This window comes from Amphiura filiformis, unplaced genomic scaffold, assembly GCF_039555335.1.
Source record: "Amphiura filiformis unplaced genomic scaffold, Afil_fr2py scaffold_83, whole genome shotgun sequence".
Lineage (NCBI taxonomy): Eukaryota > Metazoa > Echinodermata > Ophiuroidea > Amphilepidida > Amphiuridae > Amphiura > Amphiura filiformis.
In genome coordinates this window covers 332785-345265 of record NW_027305547.1, presented here as the reverse complement: position 1 = coordinate 345265, position 12481 = coordinate 332785, and the positions used below count along the sequence as shown (strand labels likewise).

The following is a 12481-nucleotide window of genomic DNA, read 5'->3' as shown; positions in this document are numbered from 1 at the left end:
ACTGCCTATAGTGAAGAATATGATTAGTCGTCTCATCATTAAATGTGAAAATGCTGACCAAGGTTGCAAAGCTAAGGTAGGTACACTCCTAGTTGTAAAAACGCCTCAGGGAGTCCAAACTGACGCCGGCACGGCCTATAGTGAAGAATCTGATTAGTCGTCTCATCATTAAATGTGAAAATGCTGACCAAGGTTGCAAAGCTAAGGTAGGTACACTCCTAGTTGTCGTAAACGCCTCAGGGAGTCCAAACTGAAGCCGGCACTGCCTATAGTGAAGAATATGATTAGTCGTCTCATCATTAAATGTGAAAATGCTGACCAAGGTTGCAAAGCTAAGGAAGGTACACTCCTAGTTGTCGTAAACGCCTAAGGGAGTCCTGAAGCCGGCACTGCCAATTGTGAAGAATATGATTGGTCGTCTGATCATTAAATGTGAAAATGCTGACCAGGGTTGCAAAGCTAAGGTAGGTACACTCCTAGTTTCAGGGAGTCCAAACTGTTTCCTGGCATGTACAATGAGCCATATCTTCTTTTCTTCCCTGGCAACTTTCTGCTCATTTTGTGAGAACAGGTCGCAAATAATGTTGGGAAGTGTTTGTGGCTTCAGTAGTAGATCATACAGCTATGACTTCCCATAATGCATTTCTTCCATTTCAATTTTCTGTACTGATTTGTTATCTAGTGCATCATGGGTCGATAGAAATGGTGCACTAGATAACAAACCAGCACAGAAAATTGAAATGGGAGAAATGCATTATGGGAAGTGATAAAAAGTACTCAATGAACAGTGCATTTAAACACCTTGCAAATATGTTTATTTCTCGACTATCGACCCATGTTTGATGTTTGGCCAATCTATTCTCAACATGAAAACAAAGAGAACCTATACAAAGTAATGGGAGGGTCATTTGATGACATGAGGTGGTGTATCATGTTGCAAAGGATTCTGGGAAGGGTAAGATATCTTAGCTGGTATTACCCTGCCATTACATATCCTAAAGACTGCATAAATATTAATGCAGCGGTTATAAATACCCCTTTAGAAATAGCTTCAGAACTAACACCACAATATTTCAACATATAACTTCTTTATAGATATATTTACGCACATTTTGATACCCCATTTGTCCAATGTGGTTCAATATTAACAACACAGTAGTGGTTTTAAAGAAAAATACCTGAATTTGAAAGTTAGCTCCACCTCGTCCGAGGTTTCTCAGCACATACACATAGAGTCCCCAGGACATCACGTGGACCTAGAGAAAGTGCAAATCCTTGACAGAGAACCGCTGTACTTCGAAAGAGGAGTCAAAGAGGCCATCCACATCCGGGCCAACCAACCAACCTTCTTTGAATAAGGACGGGGGGCGCTACAACTTAGCAAGAGTCTACGATCCAGTTCTGACGTCACAAGTCAAGAGTCGTCAAATCGATCAACAAACTGGATCATTCTGCTGAAGAAGGTTGTAGTCTTAACAACCGAAAATTTCAGGTGAGCAATTTTATGTGTTGTGAACAAAAGTTCAATTCTTCATTAATTAATAACATTCTTTGTCTTTCATTCTTTTTTTCTAGGTTCAACTTGAACACTACAAGACACACATTAGTGACTGTGACTTTGTGCAAATCAATTGTATGAACACAGGCTGTGCAAAAGTGGTGTTCAGAAAGAACATGTACTCTCACGAGAAGGAGTGTCAGTATAGACTGGTGCAATGTAAGAGGGGATGCGGGCTGCCTGTAGCTTCTAAAGATGCCAGTAATCATAAATGTGTGGAGGAATTGAAGAATAGACTCCAGAGTAAGTTGACAGTAGTGTCTGTCTGTTTACACCCTTACTGTCATATTGTCTCCATATGTCCTCCTGCCTGACTGTCCCCTGTCCTTCTTTCTATCTGTCTTGTTTGCTCCCAAATATACTGTCTTTGTCTGATCTGTCTAAACAGCCAGACTATGATGACAGTAGTTTATGCTGTCTGTCTGATTTACTCCGGTATATTATGCTTTCTGTCATTATCTCTTCTGTCATGCAGAAGGAGTGCACTCCAACCAGGGGTGATTTATTATTTATAGTAGAAATTTCATTTGAATGAACATAGCTTCCAACAGCGTGACGATTTTGAAAAGTTCACAATCATAGATGTTTTTAACATTCAAATAATATTTTGCGTCATCGGCAAACAAGGCAGTTTTGGTATTTTGGGCAACACTGGACAGATCATTGATGTGCAAAAAAAAGTAGGGGTCCCAACTAGTTGACAAAACTATTTTGTATGTAAATCAGCTTTTAATAAAATTGCTAATTTAGTAACATTCCTTTTGTGTTGCAGAACTTGAAGATAATTTAGAGAATCACAAGAAAGATTCAGAAATGCGTTTGGTGCAGCTAGAAAACATGGTTTCTGATCTCCAGAATCGTGCACAGCAAGATTCATCAGCGAGTGATGTAGATCAAGAAGATGACAACTCACGTGACTCGCCAGATGATGATGATGCAAATGACCCAGACTCGGATGAAGATGACTACCAGAGTGAGGGAGGAGCTGGTGATGAGAGCGGTGAGGATGATGATGATGACGACGATGATAATGGGAGCAACAATGATGATGATGATGAGGATGATTACGATCAAGACAGTGATGGTGGGAATAGTAGAAGGAGTTACGAGAGTAACAGCAGTGTGGAGTATGCCAGTGATACCTCCAGTTACAGAGATTACGCTGAATACCCAAGAGAAGGCAACAGTAATGATGGTGATTCAAATGATAGCATGTCTGTGGAAGAGATTAATACGCCAACATCATCACCACCCAGCACAGCTCGTAGGCCATTAACAACAAGCAGCAGTGATGCCAGTCAAACAAGGAACGGATCCAATTCTGTGTCGCAAATTGGTCGTGATTTTACAGGATGGGTTGTAAATACGTCCCGTGGTACAGTTACCCCATTCTTAGAAGTACCAAGGTCTGGTGGATCTTCTGCACCAACGCAGCAGCGTGATCAGCAAGTTAACATCCATACAGCGTTGAACTCCGCAAACACTCGTCTACCACCACCGCCACCCTACAGACCTACATCATCATCAGCTCCATCCTCCTCGTCATCTGTCAATGTGGTATCCGTATCAACCGTACCCAGTCGTCCTGGTATTGTAAACGTTGTAACCACCTCACCTGGCGTGTCTGTTGTTCCAACCTCCCCGCCAGAAATCAAGATGCAAGTGTCATTCCAAGTGATCAGTCGAGGTCAAGCGACATCCACCGGGACATCCACCATGACCAGAGCGAACAGCGGGGGCGCTCCTTTGATTCCAATACAATTATATAGCCCTGTGTCAAATACTGGTTCTACTCCATCCACCTCTACTCAAGTCCGGGCCAACAGGTCTACATTAAGCATTGCGACTGTTACCTCCACTCAAACTCGACCTGGTCCGAGTAATATAATAAGACCAATCACAAATACGACACATGGATTGCCGATTCCACTCAGACGAGGCTTAAGTCAGGCTGATGCGAGGGCAGCGCTGAGACCTCTCGCAACTGGAAGCGGCTCTGTAATTGCATCTAGAATTCCAGGAACGCGTAGGCGACGGAATGTACCATCTCGTTTTCCAACATCGTCCTCTAGTCGTGAACAAAGACATGATCGTTCTTCATCTTCTAGACATAGAAGTCATTCAGGAGGACAAATAAACTCATCATCAACATCAACAGCAGCTCCAGCAAATCTATCAGCAACAGCATCTACAGCATCATCTTCTCATAACGCAGCTTCTTCTCATCAAGTACCACCATTGTCATCAACAGCACCAGCAGGGGGAGGGAGTCAACTAGCAAGATCCGCCCAATTGCATAATACTACCACTATTGTAAGCAGACCAAATCAATCCAGAGGTATTCCAAACTCTGTCCCTACTCCTGCTGCAGGCTCAGGCAGGACTGTTTATCCTGGATATAGGAATCCTGTTGTAGTTCCTAGTGGAACTAGAGTAGCGAGGCCATCTGGTGAGGCGGGAGGAACATCAAGTGTCTCCAGGACGTCAGAGTCGGCCACTGCAACAGATTTGCAAATAAGGTATGCCATAGGTAAATTTGATCATTCTTGGCCAAGCTCGAACGTACCTGTTGCATCCGTGTAGCGTACTAAGCGTGTACGCGATGTAAGGAGCGTACATGCAATCTTTTGGACCATGCTATATACATGCACATGTTTATCGCAGAGCTACAAGCATGGCGAGTGTTCGATATTGGCCAAGATTAACGTCGGAGTCAGCCACTACAACAGGTTTGCAAATAAGGTATGCTATAGGTAAATTAGATCATTCTTGGCCAAGCTCGAATGTACCTGTTGCATCCGTGTAGCGTACTAAGCCTGTACGCGATGTAAGGAGCGTACATGCAATCTTTTGGACCATGCTATATACATGCACATGTTTATCGCAGAGCTACAAGCATGGCGAGTGTTCGATATTGGCCAAGATTAACGTCGGAGTCAGCCACTACAACAGGTTTGCAAATAAGGTATGCTATAAGTAAATTAGATCATTCTTGGCCAAGCTCGAACGCACCTGTTGCATCCGTGTAGCGTACTAAGCCTGTACGCGATGTAAGGAGCGTACATGCAATCTTTTGGACCATGCTATATACATGCACATGTTTATCGCAGAGCTACAAGCATGGCGAGTGTTCGATATTGGCCAAGATTAACATCGGAGTCAGCCACTACAACAGGTTTGCAAATAAGGTATGCTATAAGTAAATTAGATCATTCTTGGCCAAGCTCGAACGTACCTGTTGCATGAAGCGTACTAAGCCTGTACGCGATGTAAGGAGCGTACATGCAATCTTTTGGACCATGCTATATACATGCACATGTTTATCGCAGAGCTACAAGCATGGCGAGTGTTCGATATTGGCCAAGATTAACATCGGAGTCAGCCACTACAACAGGTTTGCAAATAAGGTATGCTATAAGTAAATTAGATCATTCTTGGCCAAGCTCGAACGTACCTGTTGCATCCGTGTAGCGTACTAAGCCTGTACGCGATGTAAGGAGCGTACATGCAATCTTTTGGACCATGCTATATACATGCACATGTTTATCGCAGAGCTACAAGCATGGCGAGTGTTCGATATTGGCCAAGATTAACATCGGAGTCAGCCACTACAACAGGTTTGCAAATAAGGTATGCTATAAGTAAATTAGATCATTCTTGGCCAAGCTCGAACGTACCTGTTGCATCCGTGTAGCGTACTAAGCCTGTACGCGATGTAAGGAGCGTACATGCAATCTTTTGGACCATGCTATATACATGCACATGTTTATCGCAGCGCTACAAGCATGGCGAGTGTTCGAGATTGGCCAAGATTAACGTCGGAGTCAGCCACTACAACAGGTTTGCAAATAAGGTATGCTATAAGTAAATTAGATCATTCTTGGCCAAGCTCGAACGTACCTGTTGCATCCGTGTAGCGTACTAAGCCTGTACGCGATGTAAGGAGCGTACATGCAATCTTTTGGACCATGCTATATACATGCACATGTTTATCGCAGCGCTACAAGCATGGCGAGTGTTCGAGATTGGCCAAGATTAACGTCGGAGTCAGCCACTACAACAGATTTGCAAATAAGGTATGCTATAGGTAAATTAGATCATTCTTGGCCAAGCTCGAACGTACCTGTTGCATCTGTGTAGTGTACTAAGCGTGTACGCAATGTAAGGTGCGTGCATGCAATCTTCTGGACCGTGTTATATACATGCGTGTGTTTATCGCAGAGCTACAAGCATGGCGAGTGTTCGAGCTTGGCTAAGATTAACTAATTTACCTATAGTCTGTATAGAGCTTCTCTAAAGCTGAATTTATACATGATTGTTTGAGAAAAGTGTTGAGCCAATTAATCTCTAACCATCACTTTAATATGGAAAAGTAATTTAGCTATTGACCTTTTTGGTAAATCCTATAATTCTTTGCGGTTAGACCTGAGATGTCGTCATGCTGATGCGCAGCTTCACAGCTTTCAGATGCGCAGTAACATTGTTCGCTAAACGATGTACACATCGGCGTGACGTCAAATGAGGACATCTCAGGTTTACCTGCAAATGCTTTATTGGATTTACAAAAAAATTGTGAGTTGAAAAATGTTTGATTCCTAAGTGATGACCAATCACTGCCTACCAGGCGAATCTTATTATTTTGCACATTTATTACTATTAAACCATCAAATTATGAAAGTCAATTATTCCAAGCAATTATAATCAACATCAATGGATTATTACCCAACTACATCCTTCATGGTATTTTTATGACATTAAACAAAACAACCAGTTTCATCATTGCTATTCAGAGAAGATATTACACCCTTCCCAGAATCCTTTGCAACAAGATCTATCACCTCATTACTTCAAATGACACTTTCATAAATTTTGTACATTATTCCCTTTGTTTTGTTTTGAGAATAGACTGGCTAAATATGGGTCGATAGTAAAAAAATTAACATATTTTGCAAGGCTCTGTTCATTGAGGTACTTTTTGTCACTATCGACCCATAATGCTCTAGATAGCAAATTAGTACAGAAAATTGAAATGGAAGAAATGCATTGTGGGAAGTGTAAGTTATCCTCTCTTATCTTCACAAAGTGCCAAGTGATGCGCCACTTTTTAACTATTACTTCCAGAGCATCTGGCTGTGACATTTATTCTTGATTTAGGTTGATAAGGGAACTTCAGCTTTTATGGATTTGCATCGTAGAACAACATTTTGTGAGGTCCAGTGCTCTTATTTATATGTTTTTTTTGTTTTGTTTACTTATTTACAGAGCTTTAAAACGCAGGCATAATGATGATTCCAGTAGTTCAGATGAGAGTGACGTATCTCATCCACCACAGCGAGTTAGACAGGTGTCGTCTCATGGCCCAGTAAGAAAATGTGAGTAGTGAACAAACAAAAAGATTGATGTAGTCCTTAGTCTTGATTCAGGCCTGTATCCACCCAAAGCCATGCTGTACATCACTGCGTAGTGATGTACACCAGTTATGACATTGTGGCAGTAATGGCCTTCCATAAGCATGGGTCCTAGATCGGTTTGTATAAAATTGCTGTGAATCTGACAAATTTTGCATGGGGTTAAGATTACCAAAAATAATGAGATGTCGATAGCTAAATATCAATATGTATGAGCAGTCATCCAATCATGTAACGCGATAACAAAGCTCACGTGTTCGTCAGTTTGTTGCATGTGTTTACCCAATCCATGTATATTTACATATGAATGAACTACAACTATTACAAGATCGAGACTGATCAAGTGTGGTTTGTTTAAAAACCAGGGATATGAGAACATATTCCTGATAAAACTGACCCAGGAAACTGACAGTACCAGTGCCCCCCAGCTCGACTCATGGCTTCACCGCTTATCTCCCCCTGGTTTGTGAGTAGTCTTTGATAATATAGGCTGGGAAGATCCGCTGGCCCTTAGTTTAAGGTAATTGCAAACATAATTGATTTTACTTAAACATGTATACTGCAACATTTTGTTGGCAGCAACTTGCTACTAACAGAATCATAAGTACTTTTGAGTTATCAAGTTTATCATGATATAAGAAGTTTATATTTTTGTACTAAAGTTGTGAATGTAATACAGCAATACTTTGAGTTACACCTACACAATAATGGAATGACCCTGCCAACTGATTGTTTTTGAAGCAATCTTGCCAGGACACCCATTTATTTTTATTTATTTATTTCAACTTTCTTTATACAGGGTAGCTCCTTCAGTGTAAAAGCACTGCTATTCTTGGAGGCCCTGAGACATACAGGGTGTAATTTACTTAAATATCACACCAATATTACAAGAAAATATACATACCATTATAAAGAAATTACAAGAATCATGAAAATTATATAAAAGTGAGAATCAATGAACACAACAGTGGGGTTTATGAGAGCTCTTGATTTAAATTCACTTAGGCTCAAGGAAATATAATTACTGCAGGAGTCAACATCAACAGAACTATTCCACAGATTTGCTGCTCTTGTCTGGAACAATCTCTTACCAGAGTTATTGTTAAATAGAGGATTAACAAGTGAATTGGAGGAAGTACCTCTTGTGTCATGATCATGAGTGAATTTGGTAAATGAAAATTTGGAACAAAGATAATCAGGAGCTCTTCCAGTAAGGCATTTATATAACATAATAAGAATATGATTATTCTGCCTATTATCTAGCTTGAGCCATGGTGTGTTACATAATCAATTACAAACTTCACAAGTTCTCTGGCCAGCTATCACTAGGATCCACAACATGCTCATCTATCAGGGCATATGTTTTTGACCCCAATACAGTTGCACATTCATTGAATGACCTTTGAAAATTTGGGTACAAAAAATCATACTCTGCAACTTGAGGTCAAATTTTGCACTATGATTGTTTAATTGAGGTTTTTGAACAATGCCATTGGGATGAGGCCATTGTGGTCCATAGTGTATTATCAACTGGGTTTGGTTTCATGCAGTGATCAGCGGTGATACATACTGTATACATTGTATGAAAAAAATAGGTCTATAAGGTGGATTGTGTATGCATTGTTTCTTATGAATTGAAAAAATAATCTATGGATTAAATGACATGCTTGAGGACTTGTAGGAAGTCTAATTAAAATCATTCATTTCTTATTTTTCACCTTCACAGAATTGATTGTTGATGATTAAGCCCCAAATCCAGAAGTTGGACTCAGTTGTGATGAAGGAAAAGTTTGTATTAATTAGTAGGACTTGACATGTGCTTGCTATGGTCTGTTATTTTGCTATACTATGTATCAGGGTGAGTCAAAAAAAGTGCAATAGAGTAAAGAATCGATATTTTTGAAAGAACCAAGTTGAACTTTCCCATTATTGAAAGTTTCTATAAATGCCACACTCGATAGTCACCTTCTGTGAAAAATGAAGTGACTTCGCTTTTACCGTTTAATTTTTATGAGTCCTTTTGCTGCGATACCCAATTTCATTATTTGTCCACGAAGTACCATGTATTTTGAATGGCAGCACACAATGCACGATAAATGCACCAGCTCTGAAACTGACTTTAACTTAAATAAGGTTGATTTTTGCGTTATTTTTATTTCTTTTTTCTGTTCAAACAAACTTTCTAACATTACTTTAAGTCCTCCATACCTCACTCGACCCCAACTCCAGATTTTTTAATCCCAATAGGTCCAACTTACTACATATTTTGAAATTCACTCCACTTCAATGTGCGAGAATTTCATTTCGACATTTGAAAAACCCGCCTGGAAATTTATATGGTTTTGATAGAGAATAAAGGGAAGGGAAAATGAAAATAACAATAAATAATGTTTCTTCTCCTTAAACAAGACCAATGGCAATAACACTTTGTGTGTTCCATTTTATTTCAATGCCAATGCGGTTAAGAAAATGGCAGTGGTTCCAAATCTACCTTACACAGAGTGGGCTGACATTCAAATTTTAGATATCTCTTGGACAAACATTAAAATTGGGTATCGTTATAAAATGTGTCATAAAAACAAAACGGTAAATGCTAATTCCTTGATTTTTTCACACACGATCACTAATGGATATGTTAAATATAAAATGTTTTAAAACATAAAAGGTTCAACTCGGTTCTTAAATAAAAATGGATTCTTTTCTCTATTGCACTTTTTTTGACTCACCCTGTATCAGCATTCTTTTCAATTTATAGCCTAATACAGCGTAAACATAGAAGTGGGGTTGTGATTAGCTAATTGAATCATGTCATGATTTATCAGTACCTCAACCCGCTGCATTTGCATGACCAAGACATGAACTGGTTCTTTTTCCGTGTTAAAAAATAAAAATAATGGTTTGTCTCAAAGCTCACAAGTTTTTTGAAAACAAATGCGAAATGCGATTTTTTTTTTGATTTTTTTTATTCCCAACTTTTTCATGGTATTTGGAGAAAAAAATCTGAATTTCGCCTAATTTTTCTGGAAAAACTATTTTAAAAAATCCGCATTTCTTTTTTTCCAAATCTCACGATTTTACAAATGCGCGCACGAGCTTTGAGACAAACCTTTTTTTTTTGGCCTAATCATGACAAACACATCAGCCTGTCACTACCAGTGAGACAGAACCATGCCGAGAATTTTAACGGACATGCATCTTTTTTTTTCAGCGAATAAGATAACATAATAACATATTGAGGGCTTAAAGGCAGAAACATCTATGTCCAATTACATGTTACTCTTTTAGGCAACAAATGGATGGTGAATTCTGCCCTTCATAATAAATGTAAGTGATTTTGGGGTATATTGTCACACTGTTGGCAACTGTATTCATTGTAAGTGTCTTTGGGGTATGGTGGCTTCTGCCCATATCCATATAATGCATGACAAACAATGGCGTAGTCTTGCCGCATCCCCCTGTGGGATGTCTTTTTTGTAATTTTTAGCCCATTTCTGACCATTTTAGTCAAAAATTTCCCCCTGAAAATTTGCCTTTCCCCATTGCCCCCCCCTCTCTAAAAAAGTCCTGGCTAAGCCACTGATGACAAACTTCCCTTAGTGATACCCCAGGGGCATAGCCAGGATTTAATTTAGGGGAGGATTTGAAAAAGTTGACCTTTCCCCAAATTTTTTAATTTTTTTATGAAGAAACTGCGTTCATTCAAATACAATTTTGAGTAGAATTTATTCTGGGAACAAAATTATGTAGGACTGAGAAAGTATTCAATTATCAATTTTTTGGGTGCATTAAAAAAAAGGGAAAATGCTCCTAAAATCACAAAATTTAGTTGTTTTTGATAACGAAATGTGTAACAAAGCGATAAATATGCCGACCTATCTGGATTGGTGAAATAAGTCCATGTGGGTATGCTGGTTGTTGGTAATTCATGCAAAACAAAGTAGCCAGAAAATTGAGTAGTTATACAGTAAGAAGATGTGAGATCCCCCACCCACATATTGTCAAAGGCCTAAAAGGTCCACTTTGCATGTGTTGTGGGTGACAAAAACAACCCAGATTTTTTATGCTTTTTTGGTCAAAATTTGCCCATTTGCGAGCATAGCAAGCAAAAAATTGGTTCTTTGTGCTTTCATCGTCAAAAAAGTAACAAATTTTGGGAAAAGGTCAACTCTTGGGGAAAAAAGTCAATTTTTTAAATATACCCCCCCCCCCATTAAATCCTGGCTATGTCCCCGATTGCCATCGCTAAGGGTAGTTTTTCATGCATAATAATTAATATGTATATGGACAGAGGAAATCACCAGTGGTGTCTCTGCAGTGGTGTATTAGGTGTCAGCTGTGATTGGGGGAAGGGAGGAAAGATAAAAACTATCTCTGTGTGCATCATTTTGGCCCGGACGCCCGTATATTCAGTGGTGTATGCAGGCAAATGTTTGTTGCTAATACAATTTGACACTATTTTGGCCCAAAATGAAGTTAAATTTCGGTGTAAAAGGAGCTACTGGTCCAATTCAGGGAGGTAAATAACAGGAAACTGGGCATTTGCCCACCTAGTAAATTATTTTGCCCACCCAGTAAATTCAACTTGCCCATTGCCCAAAAATACCCACCCAGTAAATTATTTTGCCCACAAAAAGATGGGCACCGTATGATTATCATAAGACTAGTACCATGATGATATCTATCTATCTAATATACTAAAATAATGAGCGGTCTCTGTAAGTCTGTCCGGCTATGCATTCTGCCGTGCGTCGATGCATCAATCCGATATTTTGGCTATAGATAGGTACGGGGCGTACGCTGTTCGTGAGGTGGTTTTAAAGGTCATCGGAGGTCAAAGGTCAAATTTTCAAACTTTGTCCGATCGGGCCCAAACTTGGTAGGTAGGGTCCTTGATATGAGGGGAATATATGCACAAAATAAAATCGAGGTCAACCGAGGTCAAAGGTCATTACGGAGGGGTCAAATTTCAAACTTTGACCGATGGGGCTCAAACTTGGTGGGTGGGATCCTTGATATGAGGGGAATATATGCCCAAAATAAAATCGAGGTCAACCGAGGTCAAAGGTCATGGAGGGGTCAAATTGCAAACTTTGTCCGATTGGGCTCAAACTTGGTGGATGGAATCCTTCATATGAGAGAAGCATGAAAAACATTATATGGAGGTCATCCGAGGTCAAAGGTCATGGATTTCAAACTTTGTCCTATCGGGCTCAAACTTGGTGGGTGGAATCCTTGATATGAGGGGAATATATGTGCGAAACAAAATTGAGGTCAACCGAGGTCAAAGGTCATCTAGGGGCTAAATTTAAACTTTGCCCTATTGTGCTTAGACTTGATATGAGGGAGCATGAAAAATTACATCGAGGTCATCCGAGTTCAAAGGTCATCTGGGGTCAAAAAGTGTGTCTATCATGCAGATGGTGCCCTAACAGCTACAGGGCCATTACAGCTGCAGGTGCACTAGTACTAATAAAATAATGAGCTCTGTGTGTCTGTCCGGCAATGCGTTTCGCCG

The 12481-nt window shown here is 39.9% G+C and overlaps 1 protein-coding gene across 1 annotated transcript; it reads left to right on the top strand.

Moving 5' to 3' along the window:
• Nucleotides 1-50: 50 nt before the first annotated feature.
• Nucleotides 51-8912, top strand: LOC140144812 (uncharacterized). The gene is made up of 6 exons (XM_072166618.1): nt 51-76; nt 110-206; nt 1576-1801; nt 2331-4077; nt 6821-6930; nt 8693-8912. Coding segments are annotated over exons 1-6 (2208 nt in total). The 3' UTR covers nt 8695-8912.
• Nucleotides 8913-12481: the final 3569 nt, after the last annotated feature.

Excerpts from the sequence above, each read along its gene's own strand:
- LOC140144812 (XM_072166618.1), top strand. The coding sequence starts at position 51 with ATGCTGACCAAGGTTGCAAAGCTAAG. Across the intron at positions 77-109 it reads ACCAAGGTTGCAAAGCTAAG|GGAGTCCAAACTGACGCCGG; the intron begins GTAGGTACACTC and ends AAAACGCCTCAG. Across the intron at positions 207-1,575 it reads ACCAAGGTTGCAAAGCTAAG|GTTCAACTTGAACACTACAA; the intron begins GTAGGTACACTC and ends CTTTTTTTCTAG.